General features: G+C 40.7%; 5 protein-coding genes across 7 annotated transcripts; 3 read left to right on the top strand and 2 right to left on the bottom strand.

Moving 5' to 3' along the window:
• Positions 1-241: 241 nt before the first annotated feature.
• LOC308134574 (uncharacterized protein) lies at positions 242-3,887 on the top strand. Of its 2 annotated transcripts, XM_080502348.1 has the most exons (5): positions 242-419; positions 1,062-1,321; positions 1,693-1,752; positions 3,077-3,179; positions 3,420-3,887. In XM_080502348.1, the coding sequence occupies exons 2-5, from the start codon at positions 1,115-1,117 to the stop codon at positions 3,776-3,778; spliced, it is 729 nt and encodes a 242-aa protein (XP_080358474.1). In that variant the 5' UTR covers positions 242-419; positions 1,062-1,114; the 3' UTR covers positions 3,779-3,887. The 2 variants fall into 2 exon arrangements, with proteins under 2 accessions (XP_080358474.1, XP_080358475.1); XM_080502349.1 differs by lacking the exon at positions 1,693-1,752.
• A 1,792-nt stretch (positions 3,888-5,679) lies between these two features.
• On the bottom strand, positions 5,680-12,217 carry LOC308134282 (uncharacterized protein). 2 transcript variants are annotated; one of them, XM_080501950.1, is made up of 7 exons: positions 11,980-12,217; positions 10,402-10,677; positions 9,078-9,362; positions 8,816-8,955; positions 8,619-8,717; positions 8,213-8,257; positions 5,680-7,471 (listed from the first exon to the last, which is right to left on the bottom strand). In XM_080501950.1, the coding sequence occupies exons 1-7, from the start codon at positions 12,020-12,022 to the stop codon at positions 7,307-7,309; spliced, it is 1,053 nt and encodes a 350-aa protein (XP_080358076.1). In that variant the 5' UTR covers positions 12,023-12,217; the 3' UTR covers positions 5,680-7,306. The 2 variants fall into 2 exon arrangements, with proteins under 2 accessions (XP_080358076.1, XP_080358077.1); XM_080501951.1 differs by lacking the exon at positions 8,213-8,257.
• A 700-nt stretch (positions 12,218-12,917) lies between these two features.
• LOC308134500 (uncharacterized protein) lies at positions 12,918-17,171 on the bottom strand. The gene is made up of 12 exons (XM_080502256.1): positions 17,121-17,171; positions 16,908-16,950; positions 16,494-16,642; positions 16,229-16,358; positions 15,807-16,079; positions 15,433-15,717; positions 15,160-15,329; positions 14,970-15,071; positions 14,604-14,648; positions 14,441-14,476; positions 14,232-14,276; positions 12,918-14,131 (listed from the first exon to the last, which is right to left on the bottom strand). The coding sequence occupies exons 2-12, from the start codon at positions 16,945-16,947 to the stop codon at positions 13,952-13,954; spliced, it is 1,455 nt and encodes a 484-aa protein (XP_080358382.1). The 5' UTR covers positions 16,948-16,950; positions 17,121-17,171; the 3' UTR covers positions 12,918-13,951.
• A 1,106-nt stretch (positions 17,172-18,277) lies between these two features.
• atp5po (ATP synthase peripheral stalk subunit OSCP) lies at positions 18,278-21,687 on the top strand. Its single transcript, XM_080501902.1, has 7 exons — positions 18,278-18,378; positions 18,663-18,713; positions 18,804-18,914; positions 19,092-19,221; positions 20,952-21,064; positions 21,202-21,288; positions 21,451-21,687. Exons 1-7 carry the CDS (start codon positions 18,352-18,354, stop codon positions 21,559-21,561), a joined length of 630 nt encoding a protein of 209 aa, XP_080358028.1. The 5' UTR covers positions 18,278-18,351; the 3' UTR covers positions 21,562-21,687.
• Positions 21,688-22,026: 339 nt separating this feature from the next.
• LOC308134244 (uncharacterized protein) lies at positions 22,027-23,933 on the top strand. The gene is made up of 2 exons (XM_080501901.1): positions 22,027-22,235; positions 22,522-23,933. Exon 2 carries the CDS (start codon positions 22,525-22,527, stop codon positions 23,233-23,235), a length of 711 nt encoding a protein of 236 aa, XP_080358027.1. The 5' UTR covers positions 22,027-22,235; positions 22,522-22,524; the 3' UTR covers positions 23,236-23,933.
• The last annotated feature ends 876 nt before the right edge of the window (positions 23,934-24,809 follow it).

Here is a 24,809-nt window from a genome sequence, read left to right on the forward strand (position 1 = left end):
GTAAACGAGCAGCAACACGTGTCAAATCAAATGTCCAGAAAGGCATTTTAAAAACTATGAATTCAGACTAATTGAACAATGATTTGACCAGATTATTAAACAACAAATCCCAGGGTGCAAATCTCATGTTATCCTGGTACAACCGAGTGCATTCCTCTCCCTCCTCTCCTCCTCCTCCTCCTCCTCCTCCTCCTCTTCCTCTTCCTCTTCCTCTTCCTCCTCCACCCAGCAGCCGTGCGTTTACACGCTGGAAACAGCCGTTTGAATCGCTGGGAGGAAGGGAGTGTCGGTCCGTACCGGAGCGCTGACAGGGAGGGCTTTCTCTCTCTCTTTTTTTTAAGGGTTGTGTAACATAATCCATCCTAGGCAGCGGAGGGTTTGAAGCCAGTTCAAAGACAAAGGAGCACCGAAGTTGCGCGGTGAGGAGCTCAGAGCTGAAATAAGAGGCTTTTGGGAGACTCGTGGCCAAACGCCGCGTCACCGCGTTTCTCCTGCTCGTGAAGCTACAAAGGAAACTTTTGGGACATTTTAGACCTGTGTCTTTTCTTTTCTTTTAATCATTGACTACGGGCTGCATCTCGAAACCTCTACCCACTGCTGGATCTGAGCCTTTAACGGTTTCTTACCAAATATAGCCAGTGTTAATGCCGGAGCGCCCTTGAGGAGCGCAGCGGGTCTGGATTGGTTTATTTGCAGCGCGGCTAAAGTTTCTAATTAAATCCCCCGGTCGTTTTGATTTACAGAGGCTTTTTTTTATTTTTATTAACCAGCACGGTGTTATCTAATTTGCACCCCGCACTGCTGAATTCTTGGATAGATCCATAATCTTCATTCTGGGTTCGCCCATTGTGATGCGTGTAGACTTAAAACGCGCTGGCTGCTCTCGACAGAAGCCATTTTTAACGCTTTGATTTCCAACCTCTTCTCTGACTCATTCAAACACGAGCTGCCCAACCTGTTCTTGGCTGCTGCAAACACACACACACACACACACACAACCTGTGCGTGCGTATTTTGATCGTTGCGGGTCGGCTGTTCTTCTTCTTCCCCAAAAAAACCAGCGGCCGCTTTTTCGTGCGTCTGTGTCGCGGCGGGGGCGCAAGTCGGATGCGCCATGGCTCGGTTTGTGCGCTACGTGTTGGTCCTCTGCTTGGCGGCCGGGTGGGCTGGAGCCGAAGCCGGAGCCGGAGCCAAGAAGGCCGAGGAGGGGAGCCCCCCGCCCCTCGTCACCCTGGGCACCGTGGTGTCGGGAACCTGCCAGGAGATGCACCGGTACGCGGAGTCTCTGCTGGGAACCAGCGTGATCCGCTCAACTGTCGAGGTACAGAGACACCACCTGGTAACACTCGTGTTCCTTCTTCCACCAACCCCTATACCAAGAAGTGGACGCACACTCAATTCTTTAATTTTTAATATCTAACCTAACCTGTTGTTCTGTCATTATTCTTGATCTGTTTCCTAATGACTAATTTCCCAGCTCATTTCCCGTCTGTCCTTCTCTTTCCATCCACTGCTCCACCCTTCACACATCTCTCCCCCAACCTCCTCAACTTGTTAATCCCCCCTTTTGATCCCCTCATCTTTTTCTGTCCTCATTTCATGTCTTCTATATCCCCCCCTCGCCCATGCACACTCAAAACACACCTCTTCTCCCTGCTTCCACCCTGCTTTCTGTGGCTCCCTCTTCCTCAGAGTGCAGTGTTGTTTCTTGAGTCATTGCTTGGTCAGGAGAACATCTATACAATGGCCATGGTAAGGAAACTCCTTTGGTGTTTTCCCCCCCATCATCCCACCCGGGCATGGGCTCCTAAACTGAGCCCCATCATTTTTTGCTCAGTTTAGCCCCATGCCTCGTCACACTACTGTAGTGCTGAGAGTAGGAGCATGACTGCAGTGACGTTGTCGCCATATGTCCAGTACACGTTTTGCTTCTGTACTCAGATGTTTGCATGATGAGCCGCAATTTGCCTGTGACATTGCATACATGGGATTTCTGTACGTATTGGCAGTGTGAAATAGTTCCCTGTGTCCCAACCCGTAAAAATATTAGATATATATACGTGATCCCTGAATGACAAAATTTAATGTTCCCAAAAAGTGAAATTAAGCATCACCCCCAAGTAAACTTAAGTCATATGAGTGTTTGAACAAAAACTGAGGGAAAAAAGTGAGTATTTAAAAACAAAATGAAGTGTGATGGTATAAGTTTCACCAGATTAAGGCAAAAGGCCTGTGTCCTGAACTGATAGTTTGGTTAATACAGTGTAATAATGCAATATTCTTTCAAGGTCTTCATTTAGATTTTGTCTTGTAGTTTTCTTTTGGAATCACCGGGAGTAACATTTTGGACCGTGATCTTTAATTGTGTAACATTGTCTTTTAAAAACGTGATCCTCTAATCGTTCTTGTAGCTTTTATTTTTATGAGCTGCATTCCGTTCGAGGTGCAACTTGATCAGTTCTCCCTGAAGCGCTCAGGATTACTGTTTAGAAATTGGACAGGCGTTAAACCATTAGGCGCTTTGTCAAGTTACATGTCCGCATGGGGCGACAGATGCTCGCCTCTTGCTCTGCCACGCTGGACGCCGTCCTCGCTCGCACGCCTGCCTGTGTGTAGCGCAACAGGTGCAGATAAGATCCAACTTGCCGAGCTACCCTTGACCCCGCTGGACAAGGCTAAACTGTCTGTCAGAGTCAGTGTCTTGTGTGATTTTTTATTTTTTTTTTGGTGGGGGTGGTGGTAAGTCGAGGACTGTACAGGAATAGAGAAGGGGACGCTGTCCGGCTGTCATCTGCATGCACAGCTGCTTGTCGAAGTCAACAATACAACACTTTAGTTGCAGCTCAGCCGCCCGAACAGGCCGAGAGATCCATGTAATTAAAGTGTGTATCAAGCAATCCCGTCTGTCGTCGGCGCGCTCGCTGTTCAAGTCGGGCCATTTCTGTCTGCACATTCTGTTTCCCCTCTTTCCTGTCCTGCATGTTTCATAAGTCTGATCAGAATGCGGTCCGTCTTCATTGTTACCTCTGTGGTATAGAGTAACGTGTGTCTCCACCCTCTCCTCTTGCTGCAACAGTTTTTGGAGATGGTGATCCGCTTCTTTGCTGAAGGAGCTGCCAGTGGCCTCAACGTCATCGCTGTTTACGTCGCAGAAATACTCAGGGTCACGGGATTCGATGGTGAGTACCGGGGGTTGCCAATGCACCTCGGTCACAGAAAAATGTCTGGCCGAGTGAGCAAGAGTTTTAAGGAATGAAAGTTTAAGTAAAACTCCTCCTCTGCGTAATTTGACAGCCACTCCTCTGTAATTGTGACTCTTGACACAAAGTGACTCTCTTTTACAAATGACGGGCGTTTTCAGTTTTTTTTTTGTATTTGATCAGTAAAACGTTCCTAAGCGGTGATTCCTGCCTCCACAGTTGCACAGGCGCTGCCCCGCTTCACTCCGGAGGGCGTGACGGCCGTCGCCCAGTGGGGCTTGCTGGCCCTCATCGGTTACTGGGTGCTGACCATCGCGCTCCGTCTCCTGATGGGCGTGGTGAGGCAGACGTTCTGGGTGGTGAGGACCGTCTTGGCGCTCTGGCTTTTCGGACTGATCGTGACCGACAAAAGCGCCTCGGCGGACGTCACGGCGGTCCGGGTGGGCGGCCTGGTGCTGGGATGCGTCCTGTTGACTCTGCTCACTTCGGGCTCGGAAAAGTCTCGCGCACTGGAGCACCGACTGAGCACCCTGGAGGGCCGGCTGAAGGCCGTGGAGAAGAGGAAAGGGGAGCAGTGAGAAGAGGGGACGGAGGCGACGGCGATGACCTCGGTTCAGAAAAATAGCAAGAATGATTTCTATGACTGTCCAATGTGGGAAATAAAATACTCTTTGGGATTTTTAATCAAAACAATGCTTTTTGTTTGCTTTCAGAGATATTTTAACCACGTTCATATATTTTCAGACTGGGCACACAGAGATATTCTCTCTCACATTTACAGCGGCAGGCAATTTTTGGATCACCTGTAAGCCTCAAATGCATGTTTTTTGGACTTTGGAGGAAAAAAGACAAAAACCCCATGCAGGTACAGGGAGAGCGTTCGAAGTCCTCAAAGCACAGGCACAGACTCCAACCACTGAAGCCCTCGATATATGACGAACAATCACCATCAAAACTGACAGAAAGGTATTCAAAGTTTGCATGAGCAACACTAATTCACAGAGAAATAAATATTCCCAATCAGATGATAGATGATGTCTAATATTAAAGTTTAGATCCTAAAAAAGCCTTTCACTATAATCAGGAGATGTAACACTTGCTATGCTCACTTCTAGCGGCACAAAATAAATAAAAAAAAGTTCTGTCAAATAATCCTTCATGAGTACCGTTCAGCACAGTTAAATTCTGTGATTTACTGTCCAACTGTTCTACCAACCAGCCTTTTGTTTTGTTGTTCATTCGGATTCACACCAACAATGTTGTTGGGTTTTTTTTTCCCACTACTGCCCCGACTGAGTGGAACAACCTGACCTCTGTGCCAAAATAATCATTCCTGCCAGCTCAGCCAGCAGCACAAAACTCACTGTCCTCCCACACTGAGCTGCAAGTAGGAGAGTCAAGTAGGGCCAGATATGATCAGCAGAGAAGTGATTTGACTTGAATGCAAGGATGAGATCGGATGAAAATACAACTGGGTGGACTCCAGAGTGAGATCTGTATGTCTAAAAACGAGTCATGACACTGTGTGGAGTGAAAAGTTTAGCTTGTAATGCTGAAACCGTATTTGCACTTTGTACTTTTCCAAATGTTTCTTTATTTAGCCCGTTCACCCTTTTCATGCCATTGTGGTTGTCAACGATAAGCCTTTAGCGCGGATAAAGATTAGTACTCAAAGTAGCAGCCCGTCGGTAACAGAACCAGCTTTTTCCTCAAAATAAAGCTAAATACTAATTTTGCTGATGTTGAATTTGTAATAGTTCTTACATAGCTCAAAGTGCTTGTTCCTGTTATTCAGCGTTTTGTCTGTACTGCCCCCAAAAGGCCAAAAAGTAAGATACATTTTCAGAACATCAACTAAAGAGGTAAGCTTGCATCATCATCATCCAAACCCAGACCACGTGATGATCATATACATACTTGAAATGCTCAATAAGAGGGTTCCTTTCCTTCAGATTACTCTGAGTGGATATTTTGCAGTCTAAAAAGGCACAAGTATTTATTATCAAGGCCTTTTGTTTCTACTACAAACTGAGTGGGAATCTGTACTGAGGAGGAATCCGAGGCCATAGTTTTACTGCAGGCCTTTTGTGTTCTGTTTCTTTTCACAAAGGCAACGTGGAAGAATGCTGCAGAGCGCGCGCTCATAAATCCAGTCTGAGGTGGTAACTTTTCCAGTAGTGACAAGAAGAAAAGAGAAATGGGTGATTGTTGTGCGACAAAAACATTTGTGGCTGGGTTTTTTTTTTTGTCTTCTTCTTACCCCACACAAAAGATTCGGCGTCACTTTATCTTGTTTTCAAAATGTCTTCAGTGAACCAGTTGGCAGGAATGTATTTGCTCTGCAGAGCTGTTGGCTCTGCGGTGACGTTGGGTGGGTTGTGCTTTATAGTGGCGGCGAACCGAAGCACAATAAATTATTCTGCGTGTCGAGACATGAGAGAGGCAAGAAGCACAGCTCACACCGAATGGTATTGATAGTTTTAATATGCTGGACAACAAAGTGTGAACACACACACACACATGCACAAGATTCTTTGGAAATGTCTTGACAACTTCTTGGATCCTTTCAGAGTCCAGTTAGTTGAAAAAACACACACACACACACACAACTCCTGTCTAGATAAATCAAGGCCATGCATACACAAATGTTCGTTTAGGCAAAGTAAAAGTAATACATTCATGTTATTTAATTTAAAAATTATTAAGTATGTGTGTGTGTATGCGTCAGTTCAATTCACCGCTTGTGCATAAAAAAAAGTTGCAATCATGGTAAAACGTTAACGCGAGTTCAGCGATGGCGTCAGGGTGTTTACTGCTGCTCTCTGCTGGAAATACAGAAAAAGCAAAAGGTTCTTCAGCAGTTTTATAATTGTTTGACAGTTTTCACAATAAAGAATTAAAAAAAAAAAAAGCTACACAGTGACGTCCAGAACTATTGAGGAAACATTAGAAAAAAAAAAGTAGAACACTTAATTCCAGTTCTTCTGAGCTGAAATGGGAGAAGACAGAGTATATTCTGGACAGGCTGAAGCAGTAATTCAAGGATGCCAATTCACCTAATATGGATATTGTTGGAGTGTGGTGATGAAAGTGGGAGAAAAAAACCACTTTGTATTTATGCAAATATATGCAAAAACATGCAAAAAAAAGTGTTTTCACTGGAATTAAGCTAGTATGTCCAATTATAATAAAGAAAAATCTAAATTTCAAGCACTTATACGATAATTCTCCACCATGTGAAGTTTAAAAATGTTTCTCCATTTCAAGTTAATTTTATTTTGAAGCTACATTAAATTGTATTAATAGGTCATCAGTTACTTCACATCTTTACATGTGGAAGGGAAACAAGATTTCTTTTTTTTTTTTTTTTTTTACAGCAAACAAGATCAAGATCAGTGTTGCTCCTTTCAAACACAAGGCTGTGTAGAAAACATAACCAGTCGCACTGTTCTTCAATAAACAATGTACCACAGGCAGAACGAAAAAAGGAATTCCATATTAGAAGGAACTATCAAGCCAGTTCAATTGTTTTACCATGAGCTTATTTTGACTATTGTAGCCACGCCCATAAAAAAATAAAAGGTCACATGTTTCTGATCTCCTGCTTTAAACTTGTGATCTTTAAACACATGTTCAGCTTGTACCCCTGGGGGTCTCAAATGAGAGATGTACGTTCTCATCATTACTGGTTTTGTAGTTGCAGATCAGTCGTCCACTTTGGGAGCCTGCGATGTGTGTTTTTAAGCCGATAGAAGAAAAATACAGCAACTCCTCATTACTTCTGCTCATGAGGTAATGTACTGGAGTATCTACTGTAAGTCACAAAACAAACAGGAAAAACAGAAACGTATGGTTTGCTCAAGTACACTTATATTACACATTTGCTTGTTAAACGCATCATTTGATAAGAGTGAGAAGTCTGTCCATGTCGTGGCGGTCACGTGTCGGACGACATTATGGCTTGAATCGCCTGCCAGGAATCGAACAGTGACTCCAGAATGACCGGTAGTAATGAACCATATTTAACAACTATAACAAAAAAAAAACAACCTGCGGATGAACACAATTCAAAATGTGGCTTTGAAAAAAACAAAACAAAAAGTATTTTAAAGGAAGTTGAGTTTGTCTGAGGTATAAACGTCACAATGTGTTGAATCTGAACCGAGAGGAGACTCGAAGTTAAAGTTCAATCCCTTCAATTCAAACCGAGGGTCGGGGTTGGAGCAGAGCGGGTCAGCGGCAGCGTCTGGCTGTTGTCCATGAAGTAACATCTGGAAGAAAAACAACACATATACGCATATCAGAGCATAAACAACAAGCTCATATACAGATGGAAACGTCAATACTAAACCTAAATTGTGCGTTTATAAAGTTTATAAAAGGCAACGTGCTGAATTTTCTTATTATTCTGTAGATGTCAACATACTGAACCTGTCAAATTAGCAGATCGACGTGATTTCAAATCATTTTATTCTTCAAGTTTTATTATCATTATAATAATTATTATAATTAATTTCTAATAAAAAAAATCTGATTATTCTATTCTAAAGATACTTTTTAAAATCAAGCCTGTGCATGTGTGGAGCAGCCGATAACGTAATAACATCTTCACAGTAATTTCAGAAGTTAAACCTATTTGCCAGTTGTATTTGGTGCAACAATACAATTCGATTTGAGAATATAATAACTACAGTCAATGTTGTAAAATTACATAAACAAGTCAGCATCTTTTGCAAAAGAACGTGTTTTGTTGCAGTTTTCGTGTAGTTGGCTTATCAAAATAGGTGTCGTGGGTGGCAAAGTTGTTCTCTTCATTAATTGAGTACAAATATTATGCAACTCTCACTCAATGATGGTTGAACCCTTGCTTTTCTATTTGATTACATAATTTGCTTCATTCCATTCAAAATGGCCAAAATAAGTGTTTTATTGGCAGGTAGTGCATTATTGGCCATTATTACTTTATAGATTGCTCCAAAGTGTGTGAGGGGGCTATTAACAATAGATCATACCGAAGAATAAGCCGGTGGCGCATTCATTGTAGGAGGATCATGTATCTGCAGAGTAAGACAACAACCAAACTTTAGGAGAGTTGACAAAAGTTTAACAAACTATACTTGTGTAAAAGAAAAATGGAGGATTTCTGAAACTGTATCGTCAAAAATGTTAACTTGCTTGACACGAAATGTCTTTTTAAGGCATCCTGAAACTTTTTCTGGCAGTAAACATATACACACGTGCATGTTTTTTTTAATTTAACACTTGTATTGGGGTTGTTTTTTTTTAACGTGGATAAATCGGCAGCTTGGACATTCACGGTGACAAAGATCGTGATTAATCTTGTACCATAGAAACTGAAGATTTTCGCACAGTGACAATGAAGAAGGAACATCAGACTGAGCAGGGCCCTGCACTAACCAGCGGTCCAGTCGCGGCGCGAGAAACCTCGGCGGGGTTCCTTGTCCTCGAAGGCTGGCCGAGTTGGGTTTGTCGCCCCCCTACAGGCTCACTGTCGTACTGCATTTTGAATGACAGAAGATACCAACATCTCTTCAACAAAGGCAGTTAAAAAAACAAACCCAAAAAACAACCTCTGATTAGGATATCTTTTTCACCTCATCAAATCTTCTTAAAACAGGTTGAGAAGCCTTGTTCTTCGCTGAGGATCGTCCACAGCAGCACCGCGTTGCACAACAGCTGATAAGTATGATGAACAAAATGACACCGCCAATGGCAAAGTATATTGGATTAATAGCTGAAACAGAGAAGAAGGAAAAAAAACAACACTCAATTAAGTGTCCGACAGAAACATTGCTTTCAAAGCACAAAGTGCAAAATGAAAGTTTTTCAAGGTGACGATTACGTAAACCGACTTACACTTTACGTTCACAGTCACCAACAGGACTGAATCACCGAAGTTGTCGTTGACCTTAAAGAGTCCGTTGCACGACGAGTCAATTTTGTCATTTGCCAACTGACAAGGTGGAGTAAAATACAACCCGCTACAATCAGACTGGTCGAAGGTGATTTGCTTGCCGCGACGCACGAGATGAAGCGGCGATTCTCCCGACGGGGTGAAGAAAATGCTGCAGGACTTTTCCTCCACATTCGCGCTGAAGTGCATGCGCTCGTCCGACTCCAGATTGAATTCCAGTGTGGGAGCTGGGAAAGACAGTATTACAATAGATAAATGTGCATGCATATCAGCCTTTTCTTTACACTAATGTAAAACAAACAAATCCGTTACTTTTGTTATATATTTTTTTTGGGAGGGGGGATCGTGTTCTTGTCTTACATGTGACTGGTGCTGCATTTTGTTTAACGCAAAATGATGAGAAATGATGCTCACAATGCATGCTTGTAAAGTGACCAGAATTGGGAAATTGTGAGGTTTTTTGTTTGTTTGTTTGTTTCTTTGTTTCTTTGTCCCCCCCCCCCCAAAAAAAGGGTAAAATTACGAAAATATGTCAAATTTACTGGGGAAGAAAATGTAGAAATTATAACAAAAGTTATTATTTACACTCAAACAAATCTAGATGGCCATACTTCGTGTCGTTTCTTTTTTAATTGAGAAATAAATATCACATTGTATGCTTGTACAGCAGCACAGAATAACATAGGCAATCTTTAAAGTTTTGTTTTTCTACTAGAAATTATGACATTTGAGTAATTATGTCAGTTTGAGTCAATTTGCAAGAGATCTGATTGAATAATTCACATGCATTGAGGAAATATCCTTCAACTAAACCTGGGGGAATATATTCTTAATTTACACACATGATTCCAGAAAAAAAGAATGATGATCATGTTCCATAATGACTTTCTGAGGGGCAGGAGGACAGATTTTGGTCATCTTTGGAAACATCCAGGCTAATAGATGTGGATGTTTTCTCAACATAATTGCATTGTAGTACAATGCAAAATGCATTGTATCGAAATTGAGTAGGGACCAATATCTGGTTGATTATTACTATAAAAAAAAATCTATATATATGTATGTCCGAAATCTGCTTTTTCTTCCTCTGCTGACTTTTTGAAAATCCATACTGAGGAAATGACCATCGATGTGATGTACACCCACCAAAATGTAACATCAAATGTATTTGTGTCTGGCCTGTTTTTTTTTTTTGACAGTTTGACATTCCCAGGCACAGTGTCGATTGCTTTCACCTTGCGTCAAAACACTCAGAAAGGTCCTTACTTAATACTTCGATGGTCTGTGTGACCTGGACCATCTCTCTCTTGTCCAGTACTCTGTATTTGCCGCTGTCTTGATGAGTGATGTTGATGATCGTAAAGTAGTTTCCAGTCACACTCCACCTCTTTCTTTCTGTGGTCTCAGGTTCATCCCGATTCCAAAGGACTTTTATGTCATAGCTGTATTCTGGAATGAAATCCAGAATGTACGCTTTCCTAGTCATGTAAAACTTGTGCGTCTTCCCGTATTCCACCTCATCGTGCATGTCGTACGCTTTGCCTAGACAGGAAATCCAACAGGAAAAGAAAAGAAATGATGCTTATGTTGACATTTTCACAAAGTTCATTACAGATCAAGGCTTTCATGTGTGGAGTGTCGCACGCTTTCCCTGTGACTATGTGGGATTTCTCAGTAACCACCTTCTTGGTTATTCCACCCTGAGGTTAATTAGTGGCTTTACATTTCCTGTAGATGTGTGTGTGTGTGTGTTTCTCCGCTTCATGGGCCAAACAGAACATGATTGTGAACTCATTTGTGCCTTTTGTTCAGTTGATGTAAAATACGGCACTTCCAGAAAACCACACTTTTTTTTATTATAAAGTAGCATCTCTAAAGATTCTAAATTAAAGTTCACTGTTGAGGGTTATCAAACTGTGCTTATCATTCAATTACATTGTCAATAAAGTGTTGCTGTCGTGTTGAATGCGAATGTAAATATAATACATCAAGTATAAGGCATATTTTCAAGACAGCTGGTAATGAAACAAAAACATCGCCAATATTTAGGTTTTTAATAGTCATTATGGAAACCTTGTAGTACGTATTGAAGAAGTGTATTTGTGGATTTATGTTCAGTTTCTTTGGTTTCTAAGTTGCATTCAAGGTCAGTAGAATTTGCCTGGATGAGTAATTGTGTGTGTTTGTCCTGTGATGCACTCACAACCATGTCTGGGTTTTCACCTGAATTATCGTAACAATAACAAGAACAATAAGTGTTTATATAGCACCTTTAAAAATATGTACACATTGCTTTAACGTAAAAGCATCTGCTGATCAACACACTCGTGAAAATAGAGACAAAATGTCCTTTTTGTTTTGACCATTATTACCTCAATGAATTTCCAAATATTATTGAAATATTGCTTATTTTAGATGCAGAATTAACTGACTAAATATATTATTTTTTTATTTTTTAATTTACAAGAAGTGTGTGTTTGTTTAAAGCAAACTCTGTTGTTTCAATAACATGTTATCAAACATACCAATGAAGGCGCTGCCGCTTTTATTTTGATAACTAGTTTCACCTCAGTACGCTTCAGAAAAGAAAACCTGATGTATTCAATGTGTATGAAAGTACAAAATTCTACCTCAATAAATACAATATTAAATGAATGACACTTTCAAGATTTGAACTGGTCTCTTTTAGTTTGTTGGAGCGGAAATTTAAGTTTTATCAGGTGAGTCGGGAAGGTTGGTTCACGTACATAATTTACAATCAGTCAGAGTATAAACATAAACAACCTTTGCAGTAAACTGTGGTATCACAAACGATATTATAACAACAATAAGACATTTACTCACTGAGCCTAACGCAGGAAACAAACAGCAGCAGCAGTAATTTCATTCTCCGTCCTTTAAAAGGTTAAAAAAAAAAAAAAAAAAAAAACGAGTCCAAAACGTTCCTGTTGTTGTTCTCCTGGCTTTTTCCCAGCAATCAGGAAGCGTATGAAATCGGATGAGAAGCTCTGAATCATGCATATATCGTCATAAATCAGTAGTTAGTTGCGCTTTTGGGAGAAGCTGAAGGAAGAAAAGTGGTAAAACGTGAAGGAACAGCCAGACGGGCGTTTCCGCCGGAGTACACGTGCTGCGTTCAAGTGCGGTCAGGAAAATACTTACTCCTGGAATATTGAACGAACCAGAATTAGAAGACATATTTTTTTAAGTAGCAACAATTTCATACATTTTAAGGTTTCGTTCTGAAGTTTGCTTTTGTGATCACACAGATACCAACGTGGTCCTTAAAATGCATGTTTATGAAAGCTGGATAATTGGCCATGATAATAATAATAATAATAATGTGGACAATTCAACAACACCTTGTTTAGAGGTGATAAGAGCATCAGAACATTTTGGATCTCATTGATCTGGAGGCTTTTATTTAAATATTTGCATACATTTTAGGTCTGTGTTCATCTCATATGAATGTATTTCATATAAATCTGTAGGATGTTGTACAAGAACTGCCAATAAATATTAAGTAGATCACATTTTGTTTGAGTTTAATGTGGGAAAACAGTGGTGAATGGGGTCTTTTACCTAAAAAAAAATTGTGTAAAGACGTGAGATTGATCGAGTGTATTGAGATAATAAATTAATAATAATTGGTATAAAGGATGAAATCCTCATTGTATGATATTTGCCTAGTTTGTGTTAAGTAGATGGTGATTTAATCTGTCTCATCACGAAAATAAAACTACACAGTGATGAAGGTATTTCTTTGGGAATAAAAAGCAAAATCACATCAACACAATTTTTATTTCCCAAACACAAATATCAACATTTGCAGGCCATATGTGCTATATATGCCAAACCAACACAGCACAAAGGAAGTGATAATACTTCAACACACAGTGTAGGCTAAACCCAATAAACAGGCAATTCTTACGATAGAGAATGTTTCATGATAAAAAAAAATAAATCTATTACTTACTATGCATAAGATATTTTGTGGTCAAATTAAGTAATGACCTCCACAAAAGCAGCTGGACACAGGCTATACATTTCAAATTGTACATTTCCATAGAGGTACAGGTCCATGTAGGTCCATGTAATGTTTCATGTGACCTATTGACTTTGACAAGTTTCTGAAAGCCCCAATAAGAGGAGCTGACTATTATAAATATACAGATATATTAAAAAGAAATTCATTAACATTTTCAATCAGTAGGCCAGTTGTCAAGCTGTAGATACAAAATAAATCCAAACACAGCGTTGTGAAGTAAAGCTATTCCTTGGTATTCCTGACAAAAAAGGTAAAAGGCAAAGTGGTAATGTGTTCAATAGCGTCACAACTGTATAAAGTGTGACAGCTGTTGTACAATCATCCTGATTATTAGAGTTCACTGTAAAAACACATGTATTTTAGAAACAAGAAATTGGTTGAGATTTAGACTGTCTTACCTGAGAAAAGGCTTAATAAATAGTATTTATAAAAAAAACCCAAAACAAACAAAAAAACCATAAAAGTAAAAACATGCAGGCACAGTGATTGATAGGTTGTGATTATTCCAACTCCACTCTGGATCTCAAATAAAACCATCTACCTCAATGAGACAAAAAAACAAAACAAAAATATGAATACTAAATGGGTATATCAGAGCATAATCCTGACATAACATCAATATAAACAACCTGAATATTAGTATACGGTAGTTGTAATTACATCTTCTTTAAGGCTCCGTGGTCCACATCTGGTCTACTGGTCACTATGGCTTTGCAGATTTGTCAAAACTTAAATTACACCCAATTCATTGGATTATGAACTTGCTCTTTAGAGAAAGTTAAATTTGTCAGAGGTGTAAACATCACAGGAAGTTGAGTCTGAACTGAGGGTGAGTGCAGGGGCAAAGGTCACTCCTTTCAGCTTGAACGTCGGCTCGCTGTCCGAGGAGAGTACGTCTGAGCTGATTGGAGGAACCAGAGTAGATTCCCGTCCTCGTGAAGGAGCGACCTGAAAAAAAACAGTGAATCAACGTGTTTGAATTTGAATAGAATAGAATAGAAATGCTGTAATCCATTACTGTGGCAATGGGAGCGTTCTGTGTTTGTACCTCAGGCTCAGTGGGAGTCACGTTGATGTCCACTGGCTGATGCACCTGTAAAGTAGAATCAAAGCATTTACATAGTTAAAAGACAAAGGAAGCCATTTTGCACGATGACAAACATTTTCATTATGGTAATTGAACGAGAACGAGCAAAGGTGTCTGGTTTCAGGAGGTTATGTGTGTTGTGTCAACACTGGAGGAGTCTGTGTTTGTACCTGAGGTTGAGTGGGGACATTCGCTGGCAAACAAACCTGGAAAACATACAAAATATATTTGTACCTGACAAGGGGAAACATGTTGTTTTTTTTTACAGGAGAATAACTGCTTTATTATTTGGGACTACAGTTCCCATGAAGCCTTTACTGAAATAGTTTGTACCTGAGGCTGAGTGGGAGCCACGTGGAGGTTCACTGGCTGATACACCTGTAAGGTCAAAAAAAATGCATTGGAGACGATACTGGAGAAACAAAGGGCTTCACATTTCACAGCAGCTGACCACACAATGTAAACAAAACTTAGCATGCACTTAAAATGGATGCAATATTTGAGGGTGAAAAAGGTTAAAAAAATAGTTATCATAAGCTGCTACATAAAGCCTGGAGTTTTTTTCTTGAAGACCCAGTCACCATGGACGTAATAATAATCTCTGATAGCTCAAACATATACTCTGACTCCAACTCATCTCTCCACTGTATTTCGGAAGAGATGTATGTTCCCTTGTCGAAACCTCAGCATCATACTTACTGGGGGGTTGGAGGTCGCTGTCGGGGCTTTAGGAACATTCACAGGCTGATAAGACACAGTGGAAGAAGGCGGTGCAGCTGGGCCTGCAGCTTTATTGATGCCCTGGTAATAAAAGAGATGATACACAATAGAAAAGGAACACCTTTTATCAAAAAGTCTGGTCTGAATGGAAATTTAAGGCAATACTTACATGATAATACAACATGGGAGGAGCTGGAGTCTCAGGAGTTCCAGGAATCTCAGGAGCAGAATGATATTTCTTGTAGTGCTTCTTCATAAAACAGGAACAGCAATAGAGCATAATCGTCCCAGGTACAAGCAGACCGAAAGAAAGGTAGTCGATGATATTAACTATAAAATCTGTAATAGAAAATAGATATTTGGACAGTGAGGGAGATATGATAACTGTTAAACCATTTTTTTTTCACTTTCCTCCCACGAGAAGAAACGTATTATTGCTCACCATCGTTTACCGTCAGATGCACAGTCATGATTAGGTTGTCTTCAGAGTCCTTGAAGTGGTAGGTGCCAGAGTCTTGACTTTGCACGCTAAATAATTCAATGCCATTAGTCACCGCCTGGATTCTGGAGTTGAACCAGTAGTCCTGCACAAGCACGCCATCTCTCATCACTGATATAGGTTCATCTATGCCTACAGGTGTAAAAGTCATGGTCTTCATGGGAGCCAGCCAAGGATGTACGATTTGAAGGTGATCATCCTCGTCCTTAGTTATTTCTCTGGTGTGTTCTGTGGGTAACAGACATCAGCGAATATAAGAGAATTTCCGTTCAATCTAAGAATCAATCATCTAACTTCCATGAAGCCTCAAACATCACCTTGTACAATAAGACGTATCCGGGACAGAAAACCGCCGTCCTTGTCCCTGAAGTTATAGTAGCCGTCGTCTTTCTGAGTGAGACGGGGAATGCTCAAGTAACTGTTTCTCACATATCTACGGCTTTGAGCACCCACGTCGTGGTTTGTGCCATTCCACAGGATGTGTAGCTGTTTCCGATCGTGAACATGAGTGAACTCCAGGAAGTTGGCATCTGACGGAAGTCGGTGTGTAAAGGAATCCAAATATTCCCTCGTGATCTCTTCGGCGCAATCTGAAACAGTACCAAACAGATAGATAGATGGATAGATAGATAGATAGATAGATAGATAGATAGATAGATAGATAGATAGATAGATAGATAGATAGATAGATAGATAGATAGATAGATAGACATGATTCAATTATAAGAAACTTGCTCACCCAAAACTTCAAGAGTCATAAATTTGTTTAGTTTCCCGTCAGATGAGATGGAAAAATATCCCCCATCGTCTTCTCTCACATCTCGAAGGAATACTTCATAAAAATCAACATCGAGACGTCGGTTCTTTGACTGCAAGATGAACGAAATAGACCAAGTCTCAATAACAACACATTTTATTTGCTCTCTTTAGCAGGTGACCGGACACTTCTCAGGACATGCACTGTATGAATGTTACAACAAATATGGACACGAGATGCTGCTCACCTTTCCTTTATCCATCAGAACCGTAGTGGGTCCGCCATAATGCGGGGTGAAATACAGGGGCCCAGTGTACAAAGGAGGTGTGTAAAGGACAGGAAACTTAAAGCTTTTTCCATAACACACCTCTTTATGTTTTTCACTGATACATGAACCTGCAATGGAAAGAGTCAAAGAGAACGAATATAGACAGAAATATGAAAATAGGTCAAACACAAGACCTCAGAAACTATGAGAAAATGTGCTAAACTAAATCTGGTCACACTGATTAGTATTTAGAGTTTTTAAATTGATTAAATTCAGAGGGAAGAGCAGGCAGACAAGCACTGATGTTTAATTGATATCTAATTTAAATCAAATGTAAACAGAAAAATTGCAAAGCCTTAGAGTGGGATGTTTAGGCAGATGATTTCTACTCACCAAAGAAGACACTGGAAACTGTCAGTAAAACAAACAACATATCCTGCAGGAAGATGACAGACAGAAAACAGAAGGGATGGGAGGGATGTTATCACGTTCAGTTCTTTTCTCCTGCGAAGTTTCAAATGGCGCAACAATCGGGTCTCACAGAGATCTCCCTCAAAAGTAAATGATGTTTGGAAAAACCATGTTCGGAAAATGCGGAATACTCACTGCCAGTTCTCAAGGTCCTTGAAGGCGACGGCTGAGTTTACGAGAGGCTGCTTCTGGGTTGAGAGAACGTGAAAGGGGCGGGGCTTCAAGCCTGCGCAACAACTGCGCAACCTGGAGACATTCACAAATGTCCGCCAGTTTTCTATTCTATTCTATTCTATTCTAGTCTATTATTTTCTATTTATTTCCATGGAGAGGCTTAATCCACAGGCCATGCTCTCCATGGAAGAGACTTGTTTGACAGATTTCACTCAGAAAGTGATTGAAAAATTTGCTCGCCTGAAGGAGAGGAGAGCAAAATGTATGTTTAAGTAGTGTATTGTTATGTTCTCACTCATGTCAATTTCTTCATTTATGTTTGTAAATATGTTGTCTATTACTGTGGCATTTTGACATGCAATTCTGGTTGGTTTTCTTATCAGAGGGAAACAGGCCCATGTTATTCAATGAATTAAAGAAGTCAGTTGTCTTCTGTTCATTCAAATTTTCTAAACTGACATTAAAATCTCTGCATATGATTTTCTTCTTATTTTTTGTATTTGCAAATCCTTAAGTTATTCTTTCCATGAACAACTCTACACAAGACGCCGGTGGTTTATAAACATAGCTTAACAAAAATATTTCTTGCTGTTGGAGAAATTATTTCCAGTTATTATTTATATTACACTATCTTCTGTCACAGTCATTCCATTAACCATCTTACATTTCAGATTTGAATTTACGTTGTACAACAATTAACGTAGTACAATCAAATAAAGGCATATAAACATCTGTTTCATGATCCATTCAGAGATTAAAGCTATGAGAAAGCCGAGATATCATCATCTTCTTCTTCTTCTTCTTCTTCTTCTTCTTCTTCTTCTTCTTCTTGGTTTTACGGCAGTTTGCATCCACGGGTGTTACATTACTGCTATCAGCTGATTCTATCACTCTGTCATTCCCACCGCTCTATATTTCCCACAATAAACTTACTGCCTTTAAGAACCTGCTAAGACACTCCTCTTCCTCCCCACGTCATTATTTCTTTCGCTCCTCCTCCATCCATTCCTTCTGTCCTCAAGATCAGATTTGTTAGACATTAGCATTACTTTTGTAGTCCATTGTGGAGGTTTCCCTCTTCCTGTAAGAGTGCGGTAAAACGACATTTCCCAAATTTTACCCATAAGCCCCAGGCTCCTGTCATATATGCATGCGCAGTGGGTCGCTCCACTCTAGACAGCTGTAGGAGAAAATGGCAGCACACATGCTAGGACAGCAGGTAAGACATCCCAAAATTTGATGCAAATGTATTTATTTTATGATGATACGGAACCGTATTTTTAAAGGGTGAAAGCCGCATCATATGTTGCATTATTTTTGGTGGGCATAAAATAAAGCTAAATACCCAATTAATTCAAAACAGCCGTTGCACTTGAATGACTGCTAACACGTTAGCCTCCTAGCTAACAGTCTTTCACGTCAACGTTACAGAGCTTACCGCGAGCTTATCGGCACAAATGTCCACATCTCTGCGTCTATAACTGTGATTTTGCTCTTTTTCAGGCCCGCCAGTTCAGCACGTCTGTGATCAGACCTCTCACAAAACTGGTCAAGGTAAAGATATCTGTCAAACTGCACTCGGCACGGCCGATCATAAGTTTGATGTAAATCGATCAGTTTACTTCACTGTGTGTTTCTGTCCAGCCACCCATCCAGGTGTACGGAGTGGAGGGTCGCTATGCCACTGCTCTGTTCTCAGCTGCCAGTAAGCAGAACAAGCTGGACCAAGTGGAGAAGGAGTTGGTAAAAGTTTCTGTAAGTTTTGTTATTTTTGAGGACAAAAATAATCATGCTATATATGTGCTGATTATGAGCAACTGCAATACAGATTTAATCGTTATCAATTTTGAGGTAATTGTGCCACTTCATGTTGCCTTGTCTGTCCTTCAGTGTCTAACTTGGCCTCCTGCTGTGTGCCATCTTGTTTCTCAGGCATTGGTCAAGGACCCCAAAATGTCCGGTATCTTGATGAATCCTCACGTAAAGCGCAGCATCAAGCAGAAGGCCTTTACTGATGCTCTTACAAAGGCTAAAGCTACACCCATCACTATCAACCTCATCAGTGAGTCGATTACTGACCAGTTCTCAGTGACCCCATGTGCATTTTGATCTATGTGCCATTATGACTTTGTGGTAATAAAACACAACACAGAGGCTGCTGTTGAGTTATAGTTGATGTCATACAATTTTTTACTTTTTGTGTTTTCTCATCATTTTGAAAACCAACTAACCACCACTCTCCCAGAAGTGTTATAACAGTATTACTACTTAGTGAAATGAGTAACATATGACAAACCTTGGCAATGTCCAGTTTACTCAAAGGGATCATTAGCCAGTTATTCACAATTTACAGTTTGATTGCTTTCCCTCAAACTGATCTGGTAATAGTGGGTGTGAAATTCAAGTGGATCAGAACATTCTTGTACAACATAGAAAGTGTTCATTTAAGAAATCTATTCTTCCACCTTGTTTATCCTCGTCAAGGCTGCAGGGGCTGGAGCCAAACCAGATTTATCCTGAGGGCCAATTAGGTTACACCATGAACAGGTTGCCAGTCCCATCACCAACCTGGGCTTAGACAAAGAGACTCTGACCCAGAAGCACAATCTCACATGTCTGACTAATTTAGAATTTGAAGACATGCTGGTCAGTTGATGATGGGAGGAGGTTGGAGTATACCGAGACAACCTGAGTGGGTACTGCAAAAACATACAAAGTCTGAACAGAAATCACTTTCCTGTAATATAATTTGGGGTTTCTTGCTTGTCAGACAAACAGATTAGAGGCAGGAGCCCTCCTAAGATTGCTTGAACCATTTTGCTTCCGACACCCACAAACTCGTGTACAGCATGTTTGTTGTTCCAAGACGGTTTGTAATGTGTGCTGGATTTTATTACGATTTTCACGTTATTGGATACAATTATTTAAAACTTGTGCTGTCAATCGATTGTAAAAATTTTTTATGAATAAGTTGCATAATTTTCTGTAATTGTGATTAATCACGTTGTTTTTCTCCTGAAGACTGAAGCTTGTAATGGATATTTATTCAGGGATAGTTGACACAACACACGGAAGCTTTATAAATTCAAAGGCTATTTTTATAACGTCCTCTTAGCTTTGCGTGAAACTGTTCCTCTCCCAGATTAGCGCCCAAGACGCTGTGCATGCGGCTGCTGGGTAGTGTAAAAAAAAACATAAGAAAGCTAAATTGCGTTAATTATATTTACATTTTTAAAATTGATTAAATGTTTCAAATTGATCAATTTAACTAGCTATTATTGACTGCACTATTTAAAACAGTTTAGATCCATCAGAAGAAGAAAAAAATCTTATTGTGCTGTTTGGGGGCTTTTAATGAATTCTGGTAATTCTTGATAGTGATTTTTGCAACTGCTATTGTTGTGATATCAAATTATGCGATACACATGTTGGAAAAGAAGTGAGAAGTACAAGAATTAAGGAAACAAAAGTATAAAAACAATACAGTTAGCTTTGCTTGTGAAACATCACGGGTACAAAATGCAGATGCACAGACAGAGTCTTGTTCTTAAATGTTTGATTTTATCACATTTATATCATTTAAATACTTGTACATATATCTCTGTTGATCACAATTTGTTTTCAAAAATTAAGTTGGATAAAAAGATCCTACTTGGAGAAGATATTCCCCTCAAACCCTCATTTTTAACAATATGTGTACTATTCTCCTTCCAATTTGTGAGACAGGGAAAAAGATAACGGTAGCAAATCTTTCCTGACCTTGTCTTACTGTTGTCATGTGTCCTTCAACAGACGTTTTGGCTGACAATGGTCGTCTCTCTCTAACTCCTGATGTGATCACTGCTTTTGGAAAGATGATGAGCGCCCACCGTGGAGAGGTGGTCTGCTCTGTCACTACGGCTCAGGTAAACGAGTGGACATCCTTTCACTTGTTTATATATAGATAGATTTTTTTTTTAAGTATAAAGCTGTATTAAACAATTGTTTGCATTGTCACCGTATAATATACTTTTTTTTTTTTATTATTCTTAATCAATTTCAGCCTTTGGATGAAGCAAGTCTTTCTGATCTGAAAGTGGCCCTGAAGGGCTTTCTTCAGAAGGGTGAAACTATCCAGCTGGAAACAAAGGTACAGTACTGACACATACTCTCAGGAGCCTTCTGATAATAATTCAAAGTATCACTTAAGGTGATCAATATCATTCTGGAGCTAAATTGATGAATAAACATCTGTATGAGGATTTTTTTTATGATTAGTATGTATTATTTATTTATTTTTGTATTTTCACAGACTGATGCTGCAATCCTGGGCGGCATGATCGTCAGTATTGGTGACAAGTATGTGGACATGTCCACCAAAACAAAGATCCAGAAGCTGACCAAGATCATCAGGGACTCCTAGGTCCTGTGGACTGAAATTGCAAAGACCACCATTGGGGGGGGACGTCGATCAATGTATATTGCTACCTGCTCTAGCACTGCGGTTGCTCCATAAATCCAGTGTCTGATGTTAATAAAATGACAAAAATGGAAAGTCTCTGTTGTCGTCACTGTCACATTGCACGCATGCATTTTCAAACAATATCCAGTATTTAATTAATATATCAGTAGTGTGCATTGTATCTGAAATGAATTAGCTTTAGTGTAGCTACAGGAGCTTTCTGATTATTACGTTTTAGTGTGATAAAAGATCCGAGGCCGAGAGCTTTCTTTGTTCGATACGATCTTTATTTTGCAGAGATGTTGCGTCACAAATCTGCTTCCACGTTTCCTGGATGGGGTCCTCTTTCTGCGCATGCGCGGTTGACGCATACTGTTTTATTAAATTTTTTTCTCTCTCTCTCTCTCTCTCCTCCGGCCGAAAATGGCTGCCACTCTCATCCCAAGCTCTGCGTGCGGGATTATCCAAGCATGAAATAGGCTGCAGAAATCACAGCCCCGCTTTGAGACGATAGTAAAAGGCGGCAGGGTGCAGATTGAGCAGCGTCTTCTGAAAGATGATGTGGCTGCCAGGGGAGGGAAGTGTTTGCGATTTCAAATGAACCGTTTCCCGTCCAGCATCCAACAACAAATAAGGTACGAACTGTTCGCTTTTCCTCTTGAAACAGTGGCGTTTTCTCCGGTGGAACCTCTTTTACGTCTTCTTTTTTTGTGCACAGCGCACTTTTTGCAAGCCCAAGAGTGAAAATTAAAAGGACTTTTAGGCGTTCATTGTTAAATGTCCTGCCTGTGTTTCATCGCGAACAGGCCTTTTTGTGTGTGTGTGTGTGTGTGTGTGCCCCACTATCAAATGGGGGCCACGGTTGTTTGACTACACATGTCCTGTTTGTCTTAACATTTGATTTTCTCTGCGCCTCAACAGAAAATGATGCATCAGGTGACCGCCAGCAGCAATGACTTTTGCATGAGTGGCCTGCCAGAGGACTGTCACCCAGCCAGCCACTTTGACTTATGTAGCACACAATCCAGCAAATTCTACCCCTCTCCAACACCCCCGGGCTTGCAGTTGACCCTCGCCGGCCTTGCCCCTTTGCCACAGGGTCTTCACAAAACTGCTGCATGTCAGCTGCTAGACGCACAGAGTGACTTCCCCACACAGACGGTGAGAATCAGGGGCAGCGAGGCTCCGGGACCCGAAGGCTCAAAGAAAAAGAAGGGCATAGTGAAATCAGGGCGGCGAGGAAGGCCGTCGGGCACCACAAAGTCTGCCGGGTACCGTACGAGTACGGGGCGTCCCCTCGGGACGACTCGAGCGGCCGGATTCAAAACCAGCCCGGGAAGGCCTCTCGGAACGACCAAAGCAGCAGGGTATAAGGTCAGCCCCGGCAGGCCGCCCGGCAGCATCAAGAGTCTCACTCGGCTCAAGAAGCTCGAGTCAGGCTGTGACGCCAGCAAGAAATTTGACTTTAACAACTGCAGCGCTCCTAAGAAACTGGACTTTACCAGCTGTGACGTCCCACCATTCCAATACGCCATGATGGAGAAGAGAGACCTCTGTGAGCCCAGTGTGAAAGTGGACGAAGCCAGTAGTTCAGCAGCTGTCGCCACAGGACTTGAAAAACATTTGGTTGCATGAGCAAGTAAACATTTCTCAAATGTTGGCAGAAAGAAGTGTTCCGTTTTTCGTTTTTTTTTTAAATATGTGACGGCTCAGTCTGACTTCTCACCATACAGTGTTTTGACATTCTCGCCATCCAGTCACAATTGACGAGTGAATTCAAAGTATGTTATTCCAGTTCTCCTGAGATGCATGCTTATAAACTATCAGTATAAGCAAAAAATTATATTTATCAGTTTGTGATTTGAACCTTAACGGAAAGTTCTCTTTATTCCCAAAAAGCATTTTGTCTCTGATTTGTATGACTGTTTTCTTGTGACCTTTTCTAAATTCATAAACATTTTGGTACACATGGTCCTATAAATCAACTTTTTCCTGAACATAAATGTCAGTGTGTAGTCGTCCTTTGTGTCTTGTTGATGTCTTGTCCAGTTTGTGTTTTGCTTTGCGAAAGGGCATTGCAGAAGATCTATTTACCTTACAATCTACATGCGATATCCTTTTTAACACAGTATTACTCATTTCTGCACTATGTAAATATCCTCTTGATTATATATAGTCCAAGCTTGTTTCCGTCCACATCACTTAATAAGCACTTAGGATTTTATATGTAAGTTGGTAAACTGATAATTGACTTCATAAAACAGTAAAGATGCTTTGTGGAATATGTAATAAGCGCTCATGTACTGTATGTGAAACCAAAATAAAAAACAACTTTTTCACACCCTGCCAAAAGCTTGTAGTTCTGCTTGAAGACACAAGAGGGCTTGTGTTTCCCAGACAATGCGACTCGTAACGTTTTATTGTGCCTACTTATGTAAACTTTTTTCACATTTTCAGTCGTGGACAGTGTCCTTAAATAGAAGAGCTGATTGAAAATGTGATTATACTCCAAATACATGTAAACACCATCGAATGAGAGTGGGTGAATAAAGTTATCTCCGCGATCTCTATTTGATTATTCACCAAAGCGACATTAGGGAAAGCATCAGAATTAAACACCCAGGTTTTTTTTCCCTAAAGACGGCACGGTGAGATAAGTTCACCGGCTGTCACGTCGGCATGTAGGTGCTTTGTCTTTGTCTGATCTTTCAGGGTTGGCCCGCTGCGTCGAGTCTGGTGCGCTTCTTTTTTTTTTTTTTTTGGTTTTTGTTTTGTTTTGGTAAGTTTGTGCGTTTTCAGTGCGATTTTGCCAAACGCGCACCCACAGAAACCCGCGTGTTATGTGAGGACACGCTGGAACCGCGGGGACGAACCACACCGACCCAGCCTCGTCTTCTTCCTTTATTTTCCTGAGCGCCTCGCGGCCTATTTCCTCATGTCAGTGCCGTGTGTGTGTATGTATGTGTGTGTGTGCAAAGGCAACATGGCGCACGGAGTCAGGTCTGACCGGAGAGGCCGTGTGTGGTTTCCACGCGCATTGTAACGGCTGCGTGTCGTCGATACAGACTGCAGCCGAACAATGGGCCTTCATGAGCCCTGCTTATAAAAAAAAATAAAAAAAACAAAACACCGGGGACGTCTGTTAATTGGCCATTATTACTATTTATCAACGACGGGGGGGGAAAAAAGCGTCACCTGGATGCATGTGT

The sequence above is a fragment of the Blennius ocellaris genome (assembly GCF_963422515.1).
Source record: "Blennius ocellaris genome assembly, chromosome: 9".
Classification (NCBI taxonomy): Eukaryota; Metazoa; Chordata; class Actinopteri; order Blenniiformes; family Blenniidae; genus Blennius; species Blennius ocellaris.

Coding starts and splice junctions, on each gene's coding strand:
- LOC308134574 (XM_080502348.1), top strand. CDS start 1,115: ATGGCTCGGTTTGTGCGCTACGTGTTGGTCCTCTGCTTGGCGGCCGGG. Junction 1,322..1,692: donor TGATCCGCTCAACTGTCGAG/GTACAGAGACAC, acceptor CCTCTTCCTCAG/AGTGCAGTGTTGTTTCTTGA. Junction 1,753..3,076: donor ACATCTATACAATGGCCATG/GTAAGGAAACTC, acceptor TTGCTGCAACAG/TTTTTGGAGATGGTGATCCG.
- LOC308134244 (XM_080501901.1), top strand. CDS start 22,525: ATGATGCATCAGGTGACCGCCAGCAGCAATGACTTTTGCATGAGTGGC.
- atp5po (XM_080501902.1), top strand. CDS start 18,352: ATGGCAGCACACATGCTAGGACAGCAG. Junction 18,915..19,091: donor AGGAGTTGGTAAAAGTTTCT/GTAAGTTTTGTT, acceptor CTTGTTTCTCAG/GCATTGGTCAAGGACCCCAA. Junction 21,065..21,201: donor GCTCTGTCACTACGGCTCAG/GTAAACGAGTGG, acceptor AATCAATTTCAG/CCTTTGGATGAAGCAAGTCT.
- LOC308134282 (XM_080501950.1), bottom strand. CDS start 12,022: ATGAAATTACTGCTGCTGCTGTTTGTTTCCTGCGTTAGGCTCA. Junction 8,956..9,077: donor GGTGACTGTGAACGTAAAGT/GTAAGTCGGTTT, acceptor TCTCTGTTTCAG/CTATTAATCCAATATACTTT. Junction 7,472..8,212: donor CGCCACCGGCTTATTCTTCG/GTATGATCTATT, acceptor TTTTTCTTCCAG/ATGTTACTTCATGGACAACA.
- LOC308134500 (XM_080502256.1), bottom strand. CDS start 16,947: ATGTTGTTTGTTTTACTGACAGTTTCCAGTGTCTTCTTTG. Junction 15,072..15,159: donor CTCCCATGTTGTATTATCAT/GTAAGTATTGCC, acceptor TTTTATTACCAG/GGCATCAATAAAGCTGCAGG. Junction 14,277..14,440: donor ATGTCCCCACTCAACCTCAG/GTACAAACACAG, acceptor TCTACTTTACAG/GTGCATCAGCCAGTGGACAT.